This window comes from Myripristis murdjan, chromosome 21 (assembly GCF_902150065.1).
Source record: "Myripristis murdjan chromosome 21, fMyrMur1.1, whole genome shotgun sequence".
NCBI lineage: Eukaryota > Metazoa > Chordata > Actinopteri > Holocentriformes > Holocentridae > Myripristis > Myripristis murdjan.
This window is the reverse complement of record NC_044000.1, coordinates 12,932,501-12,955,404: the sequence shown is the minus strand read 5'-3', so window position 1 is coordinate 12,955,404 and position 22,904 is coordinate 12,932,501. Positions and strand designations below refer to the sequence as shown.

Genomic DNA, 22,904 nt, shown 5'->3' with positions numbered 1-22,904 from the left:
GAGAGGGATGGACATGACAGACAGTGAGAAGTTAGGAAAACAATCAACAATGGACTTTGCAGAGATTGACAGAAATGTGATTAATTACTGAGTTAAGGCAGAAAACGTGGACAGAAAACTGAATACAGTACAGAAAAGGGATAACAGATGAATGCATTAAAGGAAAAGTGACAGTGCAGTATAGACAAAGCATGGACAGAGGAGGACAAAAGACAGATTGCAAAGAAAGAATGCTCCCATCCATGTTAAACACATGATGGACAGTAACTGTTAGTTATATTAATCTTACCGTTTGTTGTTTTTTAAGTGTAAGTAATGTGTGTGTGTGCGCGTGTGTGTGTGTGTGTGTGTGTTTGTATATGCATGTGTGGATCCTTTGGTAAGTGAGGGGGAGCGGTGAAGTGAATCAGAGATACAAGATACGGAGAGAGAGAGGGAGAGATAATGCATTGACTTGTGTCGGTTGATGCGGTCTAGTTGAGCCTTGTAACACACAGCTGATAACGATCCTCAACTCCACAACTAGACACCAGGGAGAACACACACACACACACACACACACACACTCACACTCACACGCTTTTCAGGCATGTGGACCGGAAAAAAAACTGCAGCTCTCTCTTTTCATCATCAGTCAATAAACTATGTTTCCCTTTTGCTTCACAAGTTGGTTAAAAGACATCACAGTAAATCACAATAGATACAATAATAAAAACAAAGCATGAACAGCACAGACAACAATAATAGACATGGTTCCACTGTGACTGCTGTTAATGAATTTAGCATTATTGCATTTGATATATTTTTTTTTTTTACTTTTTCTTACTTGTCAATTGGAAGGGTTCATCTTTTCAAGCACACAGCACAAGTTGAATAAAATCACTTATTGTTCTTTGTTTGCATTAAGGATCACCTTTAATGCTTTTTCTTTGAATTGCCCCATGTCAGATAAAGATGTCTCTAGCATGTATCAATAATGTTCCACTTGACAAAGGTACCATTTTGTTTTAATTATTCTGACTTCCAAGTTGTGTTCTAAAGTTTAGAAACTCTTGCCTTAATGCAGCTAAATTAATTAGGAGGTTAATGTTGATTTATTTTTGCACTGAAAAGGATGAGATAGCCTGGCATTTCTAAAGCTATAAAGACCAGTTATTGTTTGTTCTATTGATTGTCCAAATGACTGTCATGAGCTTGCATCGGTGGGAATGAAAGTGAAATTTCCTGCTTTACTTGGAAAAGGGTGGAGGAAAAAAACATCTATATGTCTGTGGTTTCTAAAGCTTTTGAATCAATTGTAGTTTATCTTTTCAAGCTTTATTGATTTACCAAATGGCTATCATGATTTTGTGTTTGTGGGAATGAAAGGACCTCCTACTTTACTCCAGTATTGACTGTTCGGTGCATTTTTTTCCCCCAACGATCAACAGCAGTGTCAAATGAAGTTTTTTCTTCATTTTTTTTGGTCCTCTTTGTTCCTTCAAGAATGGAGGAGCGACACATGCTGCACACTCACAAGTCCCCCCCACCCCACCACCACCATTACTGTGAAGTATGATTTCACTCCCTCTTATTTTGAACTGTACCACTATACATCCATGAAAAAGGTGTCAATACTCTGTTTTATAGAAAATGCTTTTAACAATCTTTTTTTCTTCTTTTGTTGAGCTGGTCCTTTTCATATACACACCCAAATGTTCACCTACACACCAAACACAGACACACACACACAGACACACACACACACACACACACACACACACACACACACACACACACTTACTTCACCCTGTTATAAATCAGTTTGAGCTCATGTGAGGAGGCTGTGAGTGACATTTTCCTCCTGTGCCACATCTAAGAGGAGACCATACATCACCTGTGTGTGTGTGTGTGTGTGTGTGTGTGTGTGTGTGTGTGTGTGTGTGTCTGAAATGGAGTGTGCATACTTGCATGTGAGGCTATCCCATTGTCCTGCAGCCATTTTCTATCTGATTTATGAAACCTTTCAGTTCAAAGTCATCTGTTATAGAACACTAAAAACATCCGCTTGACCTGTCCTTTATCTCTTCTCTCTCTCTCTCTCTCTCTCTCTCTCTCTCTCTCTCTCTCTCTCTCTCTCTCCTCTCCTCTCCTCTCCTCTCCTCTCCTCTTTGTCTTGCTCTTCTGTTGTCTGTCTCGCTGGCTTTCTTTCTTTGTCTCTGTTTTTTGATTCTCCGATGAGGAGGTTGTTTGCTGGTTGGAAGGCAGGGGGAATGCTGTGGGGGCAGATGGCAGGAAACAAGATACAGGAGCGATGTGAAAATGTAACATTTCTCAGAGTTTGGAAGAGAAAGCAAAAATGGAAATGAAAATGAAAGTGATGGACCAAAAAGATAAACCAAAAGAACTGAACAAACAGTGTTTGTGGACACAGTCACACAGTGTTTTCCTTTTTCTTTCTTTCTTTCTTTCTTTTTTTTTCATCTTTATCCCATACTCAAAATTCAGACCATTGTCCTGTGGCTGAGAAACCCCGCTGTGCTGAGGACTTACAATAGATGAATAGGAGACACACACACACAGAGAGAGACACACACACACACACACACACACACACAAGACAGGTGGATATGACAAATCACTGGGTTCTCCTTTAGAGACCAGTCCTGGTAATGGATTTGCCATATAAGACGGCATGGCTTTTAAATATTGATGATGTTATTGATGACATGTTTCTAACCCTGGCTTTAAGCAAACCTGGCTAAAATGCATCTTCATCTACCTTTTATAGTGTCGAGGTGTGCCTGATTCATCATTGCAGCCTCTTAAACACCCGGCTACACTCTTAAACTGCACATTCATGTTTAAATAAATTAAATATTCTTTTTTTTTTTCCCTTTTAAACCAGACTATTAGAAAACTATTTCATCCAAATGATTTATTACTTCAGGATTTGGCAGATTGCTCATCCAGCCATTAAATATAAAGGATTACATTATTGACCTGTGATGACATAATACTCAACGCTGATGGAGTCATTAATTCAATATTGTTCTAAGTCTAAGTCATATGACGATTCTTGTTTTATATAGCATTTATTGCCCTATAGCAGATTACTGGGCTTTTTAGATAAAATAAGCAACAGTGTTGCACACAGAATTTTGTATTTTAGCAAATTACAGCCCGTATAGGGTGGCTTGTAAATATTTATAGACTGTAATGATAGGAATCTATTCCCTTACTATGGACACTGATATATTAGAGGGACTTTCTCACCATGTTATTAATGTAAGAGTATGTTCAATTATTAATAGAAGTATTATTAACAGCTATGCTCTGTTGCCGATTCTGATTTTAAACATTAATAGAATTATTATTGGTGTGACGGAGCGAGAGCAAGAGATTGATCTCCCTGTGTGTGTGTGTGTGTGTGGAGAGGGAGAGAGAATATGAAAACATGAATTCTGTGCTTGAGCACACCTTTTCCTTCTTTCTACTGACCAAAGCTTGGCTGTTTCATGCTCAGCATCTCAACTGATGCCTGTCCATCCTTGTTGAGCCGATGCTGCTGAACTGTATTTCGCCATATTCAAGCCTTTAAATAGCATCAGTTTCCAAGATCTAGATATGGGTATCTACCGGTTAAACACAAAGAGCCATGTCTTTATGAAGTTATTCCCTGGGTGGAAATAAAATCAGTGAAGCAAAAAAGCATGTTATGTGTAATCTGGTCAAGCTTTTAGTACATGGTCCTGTAGCAGTGTGAGTAATATTAAATCATTTATGCTTTCAATTAACTCCCTCACATAAAACACAAGTGATGAGCAATGCTATGGTGTCATAAAATGTTCCCTGCCTTCCACCCAGTGCATGCTGGGATAGTCTTCAGCCCTCCCCGTGACCATGAACGGGAATAAGTGGGTATGGAAGGTGGATGGAGTGATATCACACAATGCTAACCAAGCTTACTGCGGTTTAATGAACACAAGGTAGTGAAACAGTGAAGTCATACCATTCTGCTTTTACTATCGAGCACTTGTTCCTCCTGAACCCGTCAATAGCTGCCTCAGTCTGTGGTCACGGAGGTGTGTTTATGCATGTGTGTTGTCCAGTTGTGTTACTCTATGTGTTATGTCTCTGTTTATCACATTGTTTGTTTCTCCCCATCCCATGCTCTTGTGTGAGGTCATAAATCGTATAAAGTAGCCCCTGTGTGTGTGAGTGTGTGGGTGTGGGGTGTGTGTGTGGGTGCATGTGTGTGAACAGAAAATAAATGTTGTATATATTTTAACACCCTATTCTTCCAGGCCCTGCACCAATGGAATGAAGCGGGGGGGTGGGTTTGTGTGTGTGTGTGTGTGTGTGTGTGTGTGTGTGTGTGTGTGTGTGTGTGTGTGTGTGTGTGTGTGTGTGTCTCACGGTGGGTGACTATACAGGCTCTCTCAATCTCTTCATGATACAAGTCAAGTGTACTATGATGCATAAACTAAACATAAAAAAAAAACAGAACTGCAAAGAAGAGTGCAAGAGAACCAAACAATAGAATATAATATAATAAAATCCAATAGAATAGAATGGAGAATAACTACAATAGAAATATGTTAGTGTGGGTCAGTTGTCAGACACTGTTAGGATCTGCTTTTCCTCTCTTTGCTCTCCTCTCTCTGCACTGTACAGAGTGTGTGTTACTGCTGACACAGCTCTCTTAGAGTATAGAGCACACACACACACACACACACACACACACACACACACACACATCCAGATTTGCACGTAGTATAGACTGTGTATATATAATGCATTCCTCTCATAGAAGAATAAATGCAATTTCCCCTGTATCTGGAATGTCTCCATCCCAGCTGACTGTCCCGTGCATCCAATGAATGGATAGAGGCATGGAAAATGCAGAGGCAATACGTTATATTTATGGTCAACAGTTAATAAATATATACAGACCATTTTATTTATGTACACCTGTCAGAAATTAACATAATAATCACAATAATTCAAACCATAATACCACATTTATATTTTTGCATAGTGCTTTTCATCATCTTCCAAGGCACTTTACATAAATGTTATATTAGTTTTTTTAAAAAGGAGGAAATCTCACTAGCTAACTAAAAGAAATAAGAGATCTCAAATAAGTAAAGATAGTAATTCAAGAAATTGAAGGAGTAAAGGAGTAAAGCAATTCTGAACAAGTGACTTTTAAACTGTGTGTGCCTGTAATGGCCATATATACTTCACAGAGTACAGGTTCTGTTTTAATATTTTGCAGTGGTAGCAGTAGTAGTGGTGTTAGTAGTTGTGGTAGTGTTTTTATATCAACACACTCTATTCGGCAGTCCCCAGTGCTGGAGTTGTTCCAAACCCAGCAGGGCATATAATTGAACCTTGAATGGTGCTTCTCTTTAGGAAGGGACTTTCCAGTATTGAGTTGGGATGATGGGCATGGGGATATTCCAGACTGATTTAATGTGTTTTCAGCGCCTGTGCACTGCTGTTGTTTTGGGACAGAGGGTAAAGGCCTAAGTGTGATATTGTTGCATGGCAAGAGGGTGTGAGCTCCATGGGGAGACTGATACACAGGACTGTATAGCAGCGGACTGTAACAGACAGAGAGCGAAAAAGATGAAAGAAACTGCTTAGTCTGGTAGATAGAGAGTCTGAGACGAAATGTTTTCTGTCGTTTTGGGGAAAGGTGGGTATGTGAGAGAGAGCACATGCAAAAGACATGATTTGTGATGTGAGACTGACCGTGATGCGTTTTCTGTGATATATTCCTGCAGATATTACACTCATTCTCACAGCTCTCAGGGGTTACGGTTTCATTGAGAGGGAAAGGAGTGAAGGAACAAGAAAAGGCAGAAGAGGAGAAAGAGAGGGACAGTGAATGGTGTTATGGTTCAAAATGACTCAAATTTTAACAAAAACTGTTGCCTGCTGCCCTTTTTACAGATATTTAGTATTTCAAAAATGTCCCTTATAATTTCATTGGCACAGAGCTATAGTATATTTAAAATTTTAACTTTTTTTGATGATAATAACATTTATTTTCCTGTGCACAGTAGGTCTGCTGAGCTAACCTGCTCACTATCATTTTTCATTTGTCATGTCAGTAGCTAGCATGTTGCTAACCTTTTATTAGTATGGTTGACATCTTGTTTGATTGATTTGGGGTTTTTCCCACCCCATCATCCCTGTGGCATATCTGGCAATCTCAATGGCCACACACACACACACACGCACACACACACACACAAGGAAAGCATTGTGTTTTGGCTGCTTAACAAGTTTAAATAAAGACTAAGCTACATGTTTTTGTTCTAATGTAATCCCTTCTCTGTTGGCTGTGTGCGTGGAGACTCACTGAACGGTCATTCAGAGAAAGACACACACCATTGAGAAAACACACACACATAAACACACTAGCTGCACAGCAAACACGTGCATCCACATACGTATTCATGTTCACTCTCAACACAGCATCTTGGTAACATAATGACACTTTAAACTACTTCAAACCTCCATTAAGACATATTGTTGTGTGCTGAAGGCCTTCGAGAGGGACGGATGGAGAAATGTATCGATGCATTCATCGATGCATTTTTCCTCTCTCCGATATTTTTGTTCATGAAATTGAATGCCGTAGTTCCAATGTGCATGTACGTATGTGGCTGATGCGTTTCTCCATGGTGCATTTGCGTGTGTCATTATTTGTTTTTGTGTGACTCACATGGGTGCCCAGGGTTCATTGTTGATATTGTTCATATTTCTTTGGTTGACAGGGAGAAATAACATTCATACGATTGATATTTTTGTGTGCTTGCCTTTTGCAAGAGGAAGAGAAAAAGATGGAAAGATAGATGCAGATGCAGGCGGTAAGAAAGAGCAGGAGATTGATCGTTATGTGTGTGATGTGTGTATATGTGGGTTGGTACAGTATGTCTATCAAGTCTTAATCTCTGCATGCAGACTCGACGCTAGAGCAAGAATAAGAATCCTTTATTTGCTTTCTCATTATCTAACGAGTAAACTGACTGGTACTGAAAACAGGCAGTTTTCAAAGTGTTTTTTGTCAGGATGGTGTTAATATGAAGGGGGCTGTGAATTTAAAAAGAAAAATTCTCGGGTTATCATTTGGTGCCCACATAACATGACAAGATCGCCTGTGTGCTTTTGTGATTTTGGATCCCATAGTGGAACTAAATTTACTAAATTTTGAGGCTAATACTTCTTTTGAGATATAGAAATGAACTGCTTTCACTCTAGAGATTCAAAAACTTCTTTTCTACTCCACTGTCTTTACAATAGGAAGATTTTGAGATGCATGGCACAGACTTATCTACACTGTTGTTCCTTAAACCCCATTCATGTTTTTTCCCCCCTTTGTTTGTGTGTGCATCTGTGTGCCTGATGTCTTTTGTCTGTGTGTGTGCATATGTATGTATGTATGTGTGTGTGTGTGTGTGTGTGTGTGTGTGTGTGTTTGTGTGTGTGTGTGTATGTATAGCAGTGTGGACAGGATCCAGCAGCTAAGAAGAGAATACCAGCAGGCCAGGAGAGAAGGAATGGTGCCAGCTTATGACGAACTGGACCCACGACGCAGAGGGCCTGAAAATGACACACACAGGGTAAGCAGCACAAACATACACATGCACATGCAGATACACATGGACATACAAATGTTCAAGTGGAAGACACGCACACAAACACACAAGCATCTCAACATGCCGGCAACAAGCCACATATACAAACACACACACACACTGTCATCAGGCAGTCACATATCAGCGTTTCTTTATGTTAAGGGGTTTCATTTCTGCCAAAATGATGCTGTTGCATGAGACATTGTGCTGTAGTGTGTTTGTATTTTGTTGTTTCTAGTTGTCTATGTTTTCTATTTGTAAATAGTAAACTTCTGTGATAGTCAAAAATAAGTTACCTTGTTAACTTTGTGATGACTTGGTTTAAATGCCGTATCCTTGAGCTTTGATGCCAAAAATAAAGGCCAATCCTCCTTTCAAAATAGATAAGTGTTGTGATACACAAAATGATATCTATGGAGCCTAACTGACATGAAGCACAGGTTAAACAGTGCGTAAGCGCAATAGAAATACAAATTCGAACAAAAGATCAGCAAAATCAACCAACCAAGATGACAAATGTGCAAATAGACAAATGTAAGCCACAGTACATATAGACAAATGGAATCAGTGTATGAAGACAAAAAATATAGTAACCACATCATATACAACAACACTATACCTTCTGCAACAGTATAATTTTGGCACAAAGAGAACCCCATTATTTATCCCTCTTTCTGCAGCTGCATCAATCAGTAGATGTCTCTGTTGATCTGTTAAGACAGCAAGAAGGTGTGTGCACGAGAGCGCCTGTGTGTGCACATCTTTGTTTTTTGCACTCTATTGGATATCCAGGCTATCGCTGTGTGCTTGTGGTTGTGCTTGTGTGAACATGCCACCGCTGTGTACAGTGTGTGTAAGATTTCTTTTTCCCTATCGGAGTGATCACTGTTTTTATTGAGTCTGCTGTGTGATCAAGGACCGTCCTCTGTCAGTGGCAAAATGCTCTTTGATTTGAATGACTCCCGCAGGCATTGAGCTGATAGGGCTGATATGATCCAAGTTTCACTCATATGTCGTGCTGCTGTTAGTGCATTTCAAACCAGGCCGGTGCAAAATCATCATCACCTCCCTCACAGATAGTCTCTGTCATGTTTTATAAAAACAGATACACCTATTTCTGAGTTCTGACGGGCTAAGTCAAGATAGGAGCCATCGTAAAATAATATTTCCATGTCATTGTGATAATTTCAATGGTTCTGACTCAAAATACTGTACTCAGTTTTGCAAAAATGTAGTTCATTGTTTAATACATCTAAAGAAGAGAAAATTTAACCCGCAAAAATGCCATTATTTGGTCAACCAGGCACCTGCGTTACTTACAATTGTTCTAACTTTGCAGTATCAATCATTTGGTGTCCCTTCGGTCAGACGGCAGGATGATAATAGTATTTCCCCTTAAACGCTTGAGCCCAGTCTCTAGAAGTTATTATGGCTTACTGTGATGATGGAGCAGGTGCATAGCAATACCAGCCACATTGTTTGACAGTTTTGTGTCAGGTTGGTGATTTGCTCCAGGTTTATTATGCTCTGCCACACCATCGCTTCCAGCATTGTCAAAACATCACTGTCTCAGACACTATTTATTCAGAAACTGACGATATTTGTCACTCAACATTTAAACACGAGTAAAAGGACATCCTAAAACTGAAATTTGATGTCATGGAAAATTACTTGGTTGGGATATTTACTATGCAGTCATGTTCCGTAGGAACAGGTGGCCAGCCAAGTGACATTATAGTTCTGTGGGGAAACATAGGAACACAGGCGACAGGGAGAGTTTTATTCTTTCTCCCTTGGAGAACACTATCCATTTAATACAAACAAGGCTCACACACTGCCCCTCAGAGTACAGTCAGTCCTCTCTACTGAGTACTGACTGAGAACATGGGGCAGATATGAGAGTCTTACCACGAATCAGGTGTTTACAACAGTTGCCTGACCTCATTTGTGCCGTGGTCATATTCAAGGTTGCAAAAATGGCGACTTAATAATTTATGTATAAGGTTTAAAATGAAGAAAATGATGTAGAACACTCCAAATGTTTTTTGTCAGGCTGAAGCTGAAGTTTTATGACTCATTTATAACTTTATTGTAACATGTCACACTTAAATCACTGAGCAATTATCTCCTTTACTGAATGCTCTCTATTTAATTTACAATACATCAAATTTATATGTTCATATCTTAGTTGCAATTTTTCACACCATGTAAAATACTTGTTTAGTTTTTTAGCACCTGGGAGAGACCTGGGGAGAGCCATGCTCTTTGTGTTCATTAGTTCCTTCCAGTACTTTGGGGAATAATGTTGTGCTGTATTGAAACTTGTTTATGTTCAGCTATTCTCTTAGTTACAACAATAATCTGCTTCCAGAGCTCTATAGTACTAACAAGAGGACTTTTTAAACATCAACACAGCTTCACTGATAGTCACGCTAATTATTAGGGTGTAAATCTTTGGCTTAACAACGATTCAATTTATGATTCATGATTCACTAGTGGCCAATTCAATTCTAGAACGATTTTTATTTTTTTGGACAAGTCAAATCTATTCGATTCAGATTTTCTTTTAAATTACCCTTATATTGAGGTAAATATTAAGTGCCAAAATGCCATTGTTTTATAGCTGCAGGATGATGTGTTGTGGATCATTTTACACACATTTCCCTTTAATTTACACATATTTGGGATCTTTGGAAACATCGGCCTCTCCACTAAAATTTACAGCTCTGTGGGTTTGAACAAAGCTTGGCCACACAGCGATCACAAGCCCATCGAGGAGAGCAGCTTGTCCAGCCATCAGCTGTGACGCCACTCTGTCAGCTTCACAGGACGATCTATTCACCTCTTTGTAACGTCCTCATGCGCCTTGGCATCTGGGACGTCTGTCAAACTTGTCACTGAAGAACTGGCAGCTAGGTGTTGATTTCTTCTGTTTCCAAAATACTTAATTTGTGGTTTACAAATCCTGCACATTGCACAGCTTCTGTCTAAGTTGTTGTTTCTCTTGCAGAAGCCAACAATTTTCCAGACTTTGGAGTTTGTGTAATAGAAAATAGACTCTGTGCTACAACTTGCACATTGTAGTGTTGGCCCAATGCGAGTGTGTTTTTCTAAGAATCAAAACTAAAAAGATTTTAAAGCACTGTATATTGATTCAAGCTGACACAGCGTGATTCATTCTGTTAATTTCCTTAGGGCGATCAGTCAATTCATTTGAAACGGCATGATAAAATCAATTAATTGATTCAATGAATGAATTGTTAAACCCCTACTGATTATATACACCTTCCATCTCACCCCTTCACCCAAACACCTAGAAAGTATCAGCAGACTTGTACCTCTTCAGGTTTGCTGGGCCTCCTGCCATATTTTTTTTTTTTTTTTTTTTTTTTTTTTTTTTTTATTTAACCTTTATTTAACCAGGCAAATCATTAAGAACAAGTTCTTATTTACAATGATGGCCTGTCAAGAGGCATAAACCTCTTGGGCGAGGGTGGGGGTGGGGGGGCTGTAAAGGAAAGAGGTTTGGTTAGTGGAAACAGGAGCATAAAAGTACGGCAAAACAGCATACAGCAAGACAGTACACTATCAGATGTCCCATTAAGAGGTTTGAACGTCCGTCGGGTGATCTGGTGGCAAGTGGATAGCCGAGAGAGATTGCTGTTTTCACTTGGTGTTGTCATCAGTGACTGATTGTGATTGGATTGTTGATCAACCTCAAATCCGTCAGCATTACTTTTTTCCTTAGTTTTATTACTTTTATTCCTCTGTGATTTACTATGGCTCCCTCTCGTCACTTCTTCCTTTTCACTCCTGTACTCCATGCTGTCACCATCATCCCAAAATGTTCCATCCTATTCCCTGTGTCTGGCCCATTCATAAAGCCAATCCACATGATGCTCTTGGGCTAGACTACTGTACCAAGACACCACTATCTCACAAACTTGATAGATTGATTGATTGGCCCCACCCAGGTCAATTAAGAGAGACATAGTTTTGTTAAACAGTTTTGTTTTAGATATATTTTGGGTTCTACAATGCACTAAACTTGTGTTCAGTGTGGGATATTTTATGTAACCAAGTGCTTAAAGGGACAATTAATGTTTTAGCTGCATAAAACTTTGTCCATCTACCCAAGCAGTATGCTTAGCCAAAGTAATGGTCGTCCCACTTTAATGCACACCTACAAGTCATTTGGTTCGTGCCCAGCCAGGGGCAATCTGCTTTCCCCTGCAATCAATAGCCATACATTCACCCCTCTCTGCTCCCAAATGAGAAAAGTTTCTTGTTGTTTACAAAGCAGAGAAAGAGAACAATTAGCATGCTTCAGAGGTGGAAATTAAGTTTGAAGTTTGAAGGTGAAAAAAAAGAGAGAGAGAGAAATTACGAAAGAAAGCAAGAGAAACAGTGATTTAGACGCAGTTGCCACAGCATCTAACAAGCTCATCTCATTAATGATGATGCATTTATTAAAGTAGCAGTAATTATTTACCTGAGTTGCTTTTTGTGGGAAGCGAAAAGGGAGGAGTGATGGTTATGGAGGCGAGCTGATGGTGAACTAATTCAATTTCACTTTTATTGGTTTGTTTGTTTCTTGAAAAAAAAAATGTTGCTTTGCGTAGAATTTTCTGAATGACTATAAAACTAAAAGCAAACCTGAAAAAACTTAAAATTCTTTTGTTTAGAAGAGTGAGAGAGAAGGAAGGAGAGAGAGAGAGAGAGAGAGAGAGAGAGAGTGAGAGAGAGAGAGAGAGTTTGTAATGCAACATAGCTACAGTATTTTGAGTGTGTTTTGTCCCTGTGGCTCCATTACCATCTCATTGATTCATGGTTATGGGTTAGCTGTCTGTGCTAGCAAAATTATGTTTGCCCAGAAACAATTATCAAGCAACAAAAGCCACACCACAAGTTTGTTTCTGTGTGTGTGTGTGTGTGTGTGTGTGTGTGTGTGTGTGTGTGTGTGTGTGTGTGTGTGTTTTGTAAAACAACAACAGACTTTTCCCCCTAAGGAGAGGGGAACTAAATCAACAGGGTGCCATTGCTGTCACTTACATACACACACACACACACACACACACACACACACACACACACTCCTACACAGAGGGTATGGCAGCCAATTGTTATTGTGGGTGGTGTGATACATCCTTTATTGCAGCATTAAGTATAATGAAAAGCATCCATCTAATTTTGCCTGTACTCTAGTTTCAAATATTTCTGGTCATTTACAGTTCGTCATTTAAATTACTCATGGTATTTTGCAGTGTGATGCAATATGAAATTGCACTGAATTGGAGACCTCAGCGTTAAAACATTGTGAGCCGTGCTGCTACGTACACACAACATTAAAAGCTGTGAATTTTATTTTGCTACATGCTGGACACATTCTATTTAGCATCCACTTCCTTCATATTCTTACAAAGATCCACATTTTTTACAGTTCAGCCTCAACTTTTGACTCCAGCTAGGAGTGAAGTGCCTTGCTCAAAGGCACCTTGATGTTAATTGCCCAGGAAAGGGTGCATGTCAGTCATTCACTTTCCTCACCAAAAATTTGACCAGCTAGTGTGGGGATTTTAACTAGCGACATTCTGTTCTCAGGCCTGCTTCTCTCATGTTTGTAGTGCCATAGTTCTTTAATTGAAGTCCCGATAGTGGCAATACAGAGTGTTTCTTAACTGACGTTTCATTATGTTGAACCACTTCTTCATGTCATGTCCTCTTTCCTCTTTCTCTAACCCCAACCATATTACTAGATTTAGTAGATCTATTAGGATTTCATCTTGCAACTAATAGCACAACTACAGTATTGGTAGAATCAAAATTATTTATACTTCTCCAATGTATCAGATCATATTGTGACATGGTTGAATTGTATGGTAACAATCTGTTGGCTAATTAAAATGTATCTGCATGCATCGTGTCATTGATCATGTATTGAAATGAATATCCAGTTGGTCTCAGTGGATGAGCTGTAACTCTATTTGATACCGTTGAACAGGCTTCATTCCACAAGTGAAATAGAAGATGATCTCCTCTAACCTTCCACTTTATTTCTCGTCATAGTAGCTTTATTGTGTTCATGGTGTTTCAAGGGGAATGCCACCATTTAGCAAGTATAATAATTTAATGTAGCATTAAAATGCCTCAGTCTTCTGGAGTTGGCTTGGCTCCAGTTTTTAAAGAGGACTCCTTTCTTGATGTCATCAAAGATAATATGTTTATAGTTTAAGCAAGTTGTTCATGTGTACCATGATAATGAAATGATCCTATGCAGAGAGAGCATTATTTTGTATTATCATGCATTCCTAAATTCCTGCATTTGGTAATTTAGGAATTTACGAATGAGGATTTAATAATAAGGATTTCCATTCTCATTTGAAAGAGTGCATCTTGGTGTTCGTGGAAGTCCAACAAGGAGAAGTCAAGGTCAGGGCATAAACAAGAGACTGATTCAGACTCTTTATCAGTTCCATTTGTCCCATCCTCGTTCCTGTCCTTTCACCTTCTTCCCCTGATTCTGCTCTTTTGCCTCTTCCCTCTGTCTTTTCCTGAGATTTTGGCCTCTAGCTATCCACCCAACAGCTCTTGTTAGCAATAAATTTGATGCCGTATCTGTGCATGAAGAGCAGATTAGCTGCCTCACCTCCCCAGCATTAAAGAGGAACAAATCAGTCAGCATGTGGAGGGGTTAAGTGTTAAACATTCATCCCACACAATGGGAGTCATGGCTGAGACAGGAGACAAGACAGTGATTCATTAGTTTATCTGCCTCTCCAGTTTACCTCCTTTGTCCTTTTCTCCATGTCCTCCACCTAACTGTCCTATTACCCATGTTGAGAGCTTTCAGAGGAAGAGGAAGAGTGCTGTGTCAATAGATGATGAGGACAGTTAATGTTGGAGTCTGTTAGTTCCTGAAATCCTGAGGAGGGGTGTTGATTAAAATACAGATGTTTAATTCAAGTGAAATATGATTTCATAAGTGGGAATGGTGGGCAGTTAAATTCACCTTTGCATTTTCCCCAAATATCTTAAGTTGACTTGATGAATGCATTAATTAACTTATAGTACAAAGCTGATATTACTTCCATTGATTCCACTTAGTCCAAATTATTGGGCCTGCAAAAATTTGGAAAGGAGCAATTTACCTTCCCACCATCTCCCAAGTTAATATTGCACAAATCAGTCAACTGGAGTAAGCGGAAGAGTTTTATCGTGCTCCACCCTTGGAGAGTTATGGTCAAGACGGCAGACCAGACATTTATTCATCAAATTATCTGCTCTCCTTTCTCCTATTGTTTTCTTTTGACATCTTTTCCTCTCTTGCCTCACCCTTTTCCTGTCATTCGCCTGCTCCTCTTACCGCTATCCTCCTCCTCTTCCCGTGAGTTTTTCTCTTTTTATGTCCCCTTAACTCCTTCACTTTTCATATGCACACATAACACACACACACACAGGCCAGGAACATGCACAGGCTATTCCCCTGATGTGTTTTGATGGCACTCATGTAAAGAGCCATTCAATACATAATTGTTCATTAATAGTTTAATCTCGCCTTACTTCAAAACCGTAGTCAGAAAGGTTTTTTGCTTGTTTCTTTCTTTTGTAATTCCCTGTCCACCAATCACACAGAGACCAATTACATTTGCCAACTACTTTTTATGTAAATTAGTTTGCAAGCATCTGATCTAATGGAGGGGAGGTATTGATCTGGAAAGGTTAGATCAATAGGGGAAGGGAAAAAAAAAAAAAAAACATAGTTCCAAACCTGAAACTCAAGCTAAAAGAGAGTTAAAAGTTTGGGCAAATATAGTTTAGCACATACCAGTCTGGTGGAGTGAAAACTCTAATTTTCCCATAGGTGTGAGCCAGCTTCCGTCTGTTTGTGTTAGCCCCATCATGCACGGGCAGCAGGTCCAAGGTGTCTGCCCAGTGCATGCTGGGATAGGCTTCAACCCCCATGACCCTGAACAGGAATAACAATTTAATAATCTACTCGCTTGACCTCAGAGTTACTGGTTGGTAGTTTCTTAGTGTGTGTGTGTGTGTGTGTGTGTGTGTGTGTGTGTGTGTGTGTGTTTCCAGAGTAGTATACTGTACATGGAAATAAAATCTCACATATGATAATTTGATGCTTTCAACCAAAAGTTTACTGCTCGCAAACATACCGTAGCCTGTGCACCTCTTACAGTCCAGGTCTTAATCAGATGATGCACTCTGTTTATTGAATTAATCAGCAAATAAAGGTGCTTTCAGAATATTGGAGTAAATTGACAATAAAGACAGGCATTCAAGTTGCTATTCCACTCTGTTTACCTCTTTATGTTTTGTCAGCCCTTGTTTATCCAGAGTGCAATTTTCCAAAAAGCCATCTTCGTTATGAGACCTTCTTTGTTCCATTGTCAGACAGTGGATCAAGATGTTGCAGTGCTCAGATGGTTTTATGGCTGTTAGGGCTTTAAGAACTGCTAACAACTTAAATAATAGCTTGCCTCAAGGTTCTTTACTCTATCCTCAGTGCACCCAATGACACCAAACTGTATTCATGCTTGTGATTATATGGGGCAACATAAAACTATTCGGAAAATTAAATGAAAGTAGAGCAAAGTCCCATTTTTATTTATTCATTTATGTATTTTGTACTTCATGTATTTCAAATGTGCGGAAAACAGATTTCTCTGATCATATGAATATAAATGGTTGTGAACCAAAAAAGGTACCAGGTTTGTTGCTGGCAGATCCCTAAGAGTAGCACCATGTGTTTATAATCCCCGACCCCACAGTAAAATTCTGAGTTTCTCATTTTGGTTCCAGATTTGTACTCACGCCTTGAGGGGTGAGGGCTTTTGAAACCTCAGAGCTGAACTGAGTCCAGTCTTGTGATTGACCTGTGATAAAGTTAATGCTAATAATAGGTAGCCTAGAGCTACATTTTTTCAACTTTAGTATGCTTTGCCTCGTTATTCAACTTTTGCAGCTCATGATCCTCCAAACAAGAGGATCCCTCTGTGCTCAGCATAAAGTGTGTAATTTGAAAGTAACTGGCCATTTAACAGCATATCCCAATGATTTAAAAGGTACAGAAATCTGAAAGTGTCAGATTATAAATGTCAAATAATTAGATCATAAAATCTAGTTGGTCTTATTAAATGGATAAAGCTGCTTGTTAAGACATAGTGGTTAACTACAAGCAGGTATTGAGTAATTTGTGTCAAATTACATTTTGAGAGTAAACAAGCAGTGTAGGTTAGTATTAACACGGTTATGTACAGGAGCATCCAAGTTTTCACCTTGCAAAATATTCATATAAACTGTAAGAACTGTAGTGTTGTTTGTTTGTTTGTTTTTTCCTGTAGTGACATCACTAGTCACATTAAGGTGATATGGAGACATTTATGTCGTAAGTAAGAATTCTGCAGTTTCCCCAAGGGTGTGTGTAAGTGTGTAAGAGAGAGAGCAGAAAGAAATATATGTAACAAACATGAGCAACCAAATGTCTTAATCATACCTAAACAGAGACAACATACTGGCCTACGGGCCTACTCTTACTTACTTGTAACCAACCTTATTTGTATTCCATTTTCAGTTTCTATATTTTTGACCTCCACTCCAGTAAGTTTTCATTCTAGCAATCACTGCACAGCAACTGAGGTATTGAGGATCAGCTTGGCCAAACTATCTGTTCAATAGAGATGATAGTTGCTAGTAAATCTGAAGGCAGCTGTTTGGGCATAATAGATATAAAGCAAATGAGAGATTAAACAAAGAAGTCTGTAACCTTAGCTGAATTTTCACATGCATATCCAAATAGAAGGATATTTAAGTTATTAGTAGAGTACTTAGGTATTTGTTTCATTTAATTACCTCCACCAAGGAGGTGGTGGAAGGAATGTAATTGCCCTGTCTGTCTTTATTTCTGTCTGTCTGGGAGCAGGATATCTCAAACAGTTTGGAACGTATTCACGTGAAACTTTGTAGAAAGGCTTGTCATGGGTCAAGGAAAACTTGATTAAATTTTCACGCCAACAAGGACAAACAGAAACACGACTATGACCGTTTTGTAATTTGTCTCATTCACCTTGGCGCTAAGTTTAGTTAAGTGACATCATGTGGGGGATTGAACACGGGACTGCCCTGACTCCATTGTTAAAACTCCACTATAAAAATACAGTTTCAGTAGTACTGAATTAAATGACATACAGTTCACTCTTTCATAATTTCAAAGCTCTTACTAAAAGGCTTAATATGTGTTTAATCGTCACGGTTTTCACGCGCCATCCATCTCAAATCCGTTTAGTTGCTGCATATGCAACACATCCAGTGTAGGTGATTAAACTGATTTTAATGTGTGCGTATCACATCCAACCAGCTGATGGAACGGAGACATATTGCACTATCCGATGAAAGCAAATACCAGATCTACCTCTTTGGTGGAAGTCTGCACTCTTCTAAGGGCATTTCCTAGTTCACTATTAAAAGGAAAGGATATATGGAAACAATTTTGGCTCAGTTTGTCCCCTAATTAATATTCATAGTGCACATAATTATGTATCACAAGATCAAAAACATACACTCTAATTTGTAAAATTTCACTGCGATGTGCACTTCTGTGTGTGTCAGTGCATGAATGGTTGGGTGCATACCTGTGAATTTTGTTGACTTTGTATGTGCTATACTGATGTGCGTGTATTCCTTTATATGTGTATGTGTGTGTTTATGTGTATGTCCATCCAGCTGTTCCCTTTGATTTCTCTCTTTTTCCATTTGGCGTCATCTCTGTTCTCTCCGTCTAACGAAGTTTAGAAATGGAACTGAACCCAATCCAGCCAGTCAGTCAGATGCGGCTTTTTGATGTTATCATTACGTCTGTCTGTCTGTCCGTCTCTCTTTATTAAGTAATACATGGGAACAGTGTTGCCTAGGGAGCCTGATACCCAATCACATCCTTCATCCATGTCTTGTGACTGTTTCAAGCACAACTTGACATCAGCTAACTCAGTGCTTTTTAGAGTTGTGTTTATCCTCCAACAACAACATGTACCCTTGTTAATTCTGAGGGAGTAACTGCGAGGGAAATACTGCTCCGCATTTGAGACTGTAAACTTGTGATAAGCCTTTATTGGCTTGCAGGTATTGAGAAGTTTATACTTCATAATATGTATAAATAATTTTGTTGAATGTTTTCTTTGTGCTCCTTCTTCTGATGTACTTGTTTTAATCCACAGTGCTGATATTGCTACCTGTGATTCTCGACTTTTTATCTGTGTTTTATTTTAGTAGTATTACACTTATTATCATTAGTTCTTTATGTACTGACATATGTTAGCTGTTGAAAAGCATTTTGCTGCCTTTTTGGGCAGGACACTGGTGTTTAACCTCAGTGAAGCTGCACTGGTTAAATAAAGGATAAATAAAAAATAAATAAATAGTCCTCCATTTTGTCCTACCTCTTCTCTGAAGAGAGAGCTGTGTAGGCAGCAGTCAATAGTGCCCTCAACATGGATGAGGTTTGGCTCATATCCAGTGTTATTGATTATCATCTTGATTTTGGGAGGTCATGACACACAGTTCTGCTGATGATAGCAAGCAGATATTTTATTTAAAACTGGCCAAATTTGGCATGGAACATTTTAAGGAATATCATGTGAACATTTTGTTTTCATATTGGTTTGATATCACACCTAAAATTGTGTCTAGTGGGAAGAACATTCATTTGATTATGTAACATGATTTTGCATCCACAAATCAAATTGGGATATGTCAAAAAAGATCTGACTAAAGCCCTATCACCCTGCCCTAATTGGCACATGGCACAAATCCAGTGAGGCTGTTGCTGACAGCAAAGAACAAAAATGGCAAAATGCTACAAGTCATAATACTGGCTAAATTGTCCATCTGTATCCTCCAAGTGTTGCCTGCATGCATGGCTTTAAAAGGGTCCTGCATCACATCCTGTGGATCAAGGCTGAATGCTCTGTTCTGTCAGAACTATGTCCGCTTTAGTCCTGCCTGCATGTGTGTCTGTTTGTCCACTCATGTGTATTCATTTAGAAATGTGTGTCCTTTGGGTGTGTGTGTGTTTGTATTCGTGTTTCCCCTTGGTTCAAGGTTCCAGTCCCTGATCCTCTCTGAACTGAGTCCAGTATTCTCTCTAACCTTATCGCTGTTACCGTCCCCAGACAGACACACCATTGTGTGATACACAATAGAATTTGGGAAAATCCTTGCACGTAATTCCCATAACCTTTCATGTTTTTGTTTGACTACGTTTTGGCCCATTTTAAACTCACTGCTTTTTAATATGCCTGTTTCAACCTCATCTGTTTGTCTGACAGGTTATAAAGTGTGCAGTACATTTAAAATTGTACATCAAAGTAGAAACACTACCAGAGATGTACCAGAGATTTCATGTAGACTAATTTAAGTCTACAACTCACTCTTTGTAACTCGCTATTTCGGTCAGACGGCTGGTTGGTCAGTACACAAAAATTTGCCCACCCTTTGGCGGCCACAGTTTTAGCCCTATGAGGCTGAAATATGTTGTGGAGGTGTGAGTGTTTAGCCACGCCCTTTCATAACTTATTAATTGTTTGTCGTAGACTCTTTTGGGAGACATTATTGGACTCAGCAAAGTTTCCCTTCTCATTGGTGTGGGTTAGCCCCACCCCCTGTATGTTAGCCACACCCCATTCGTGGCTTATTAATTGTTTGTTGTATGCACTTGTGGGAGGCGTCATTTGCCTCAGCAGAGGTTCATTTTTCATTGGTTACAGTTAGCCCCACCATCTTGTTCTGTTGGTCCACAAAGTTGCCCACCCAAAAGAAACTGCAGCTTTCTACCTGTGAGGCTGAAATTTGCCATGAAGGTCAATTGTTTGTGAGTTTGTGTGTGTGCATGTGTGTGTGTGTGTGTGTGTGTGTGTGTGAATGCATGCAGATGTGGACGCATGCATGCTTTTGGGAATTTGCACTTATTTTTTTCATCCTTCATTCATTTTTATTTTATTCATTTCTTTCACATTTGGAAAATACTTTTTTTTAATGAAAAATAATTTTAATTTTTTATTCTGTAATCTATTTTCCATCTGCAAAAAAAAAAAAAAAAAAAAAAAAAGCACATTAGTTAATTTTTGCCCACTTTGCTTTTCAGAGACTTTATAGAAGCTTTTACAAGATAGCCGGTACATTTGGGAAGATATTTTAATGTTCGCACAACCTGCCTGTGAATCCTGACCTCATCTTTGAAAAACAATCCCTCAGAAGAACTAAAAATGCTTAAATTATTGGGCCACTGACTCACATTGTTGACCTTGACAGAGACAGAGAACCTTTTCACAATGAGAGACAATTTAGTGCCGTGTGTGTGTGCGTGCACGTGTGCGTCTATGTGTGTGCATGTGTGCGCCAGTGTGCATGTGTGTACCCATTGAACCTCATGACCAACAGTGAATACAGTCAGCTTTTCCATTCTGAAGGAAGCAGAATGAAAGCCTGTGGCACACAATATCTGTCTATTTAGAGTTCAGGGTTATTTAAGGTCTGGCCTCCAGTTGTTCCAGGGGTACTTTTTCTCCCAGCATATCTTAGCGTCTGTGTAAAGAATGCCCTCCAGACTAGGCTTATCTGCTGGTCCAAAATAAAACGGTTATGTTTCGCTTATGTTCAAGCATGGAGAGTTCCCTCTAAATACATAATTACGGAATGAATTATTGTAGTCACACTTGTCAATGCACCCCATAGAGCTTCAGCACTTTATTGTTTCTCTTCTTTCCCTTTATGATGCAATTTTAACAAGAAATGCTTTTTTGATTGGAAAATATAATAGGGAGCCAGTGTAGTGGACTGTTGTTTAACTGTTGCAATAAATTAATGCTGTATCTCAAACCCATGTTAATTTTGTCAGAAGTGAATCATTCAACATTTCTTACCCCTACATGTGATCTGATCTGTGAGGTTAGGAGAGAGGTGCTTTCAGAGCATTTGTTTGTCAAAGTAGAGGTTCATCATCAGATGTTATGTTAGATTTAATTACCTAAGGAAACAACTTTTCACCTTCTTGTTGTTGTTTTGGAGTTATTCATTTGTTCCATGTGGAGTTTCAAATCAAGTCTAGACATTAAAAGTGCACCACAAGTCTTATTGCAATAGCAATGTCTTTCATAACATTCAAAATGTGGTTGGGCTGCACCCAACTCAGAATTTCCTTCATTGAATCAGATTCCATTCTGTTCAGTATGACAACTTCACAATTGTTTTTCATCCATAGCCTCTCTGGAAAATGCATTTGCACACATTTCGGTGTTGACTGACCACATCAATAAGAATAAGAATAATGATGGTGATAGTAATAAAACAGTTACAGTCACTCATAAACAAATGTAACAGAGTCATACAAACATATTTGTTCATATCATATCAGGTTAAATCAGTTCATATTTGTTTTAAAATGCCAGCGGGCTGTGTAAAGATGAATTAATGAATTAATTAAAGACTAATAACTTAAAACCAGTTTGTTTGTTGGAATAATAAACGGGATAATAAGACCATACACAGGTATGTCTAGTTAAATGAAGCTCTTTGAACTTCTTATAACTTCTTCTTCTTTCTTTTCTTTCTTTTTTCTTCTTTTTAAACATCAAAATGTTAACAAATTATTAAACATTGTAGGTCAAAATAAGCATAAGTTCATAACCCTTTATGAATTTCTTTTTTTTTTTTTTTTTTTTTTTTCTTACAGCAACATTTGGCATGCATGTTTTCAACAGCAACCACACTACTCCATTATCATAGAAATGTAATTTGTTAATGCATTTTTTTTAAAAAATACCTACACACCTGGCTAGTGTTGGGATGTGTGTTGTCTTAAAAAAGGAAATAAAACGACAGCTTGATTCAAACTTCAGTCGACTGCAGGGCATGTACAATAGATTAAAATAATGCACTTTCAGGGGACAGCACTAAAGTGTGGTGTTTTGTCCATATCATGCAAACCTATCATAAGACAAACAACCCCTAATGGCCCCACCGCCAAACTCCCACTCTCTCTCTAACACACACACACACACACCCCTCTACCCCTCTGACCTCCAAACTATTCCTATGATTATACTTCAGCCATTGTGAGAGTAGAAATAGCCATGCTACCTTGGGTGTTTAATAGGTGGACAGGCGGGGGATCGAACCCGAAGTCTCTCTGAACAGAAATGGACTGCAGAGCAACCTTGCAGCTGAATTGGGTTCTTTGTTATTACAGGCAGGGTCAAGAGGCCTGTT

General features: G+C 38.9%; 1 protein-coding gene across 3 annotated transcripts in view; it reads left to right on the top strand.

The window, feature by feature from the left end:
• LOC115379838 (partitioning defective 3 homolog B-like) overlaps positions 1-22,904 on the top strand; it is a 283,828-nt gene that overhangs the window by 211,393 nt on the left and 49,531 nt on the right. For 2 of the 3 annotated variants that reach the window (XM_030080760.1, XM_030080758.1), the window contains exon 22: positions 7,496-7,616. In XM_030080760.1, the coding sequence (XP_029936620.1) occupies positions 7,496-7,616 (121 nt within the window). The remainder of the gene's footprint in view (positions 1-7,495; positions 7,617-22,904) is intronic. The other variant, XM_030080759.1, reaches the window with a different exon arrangement.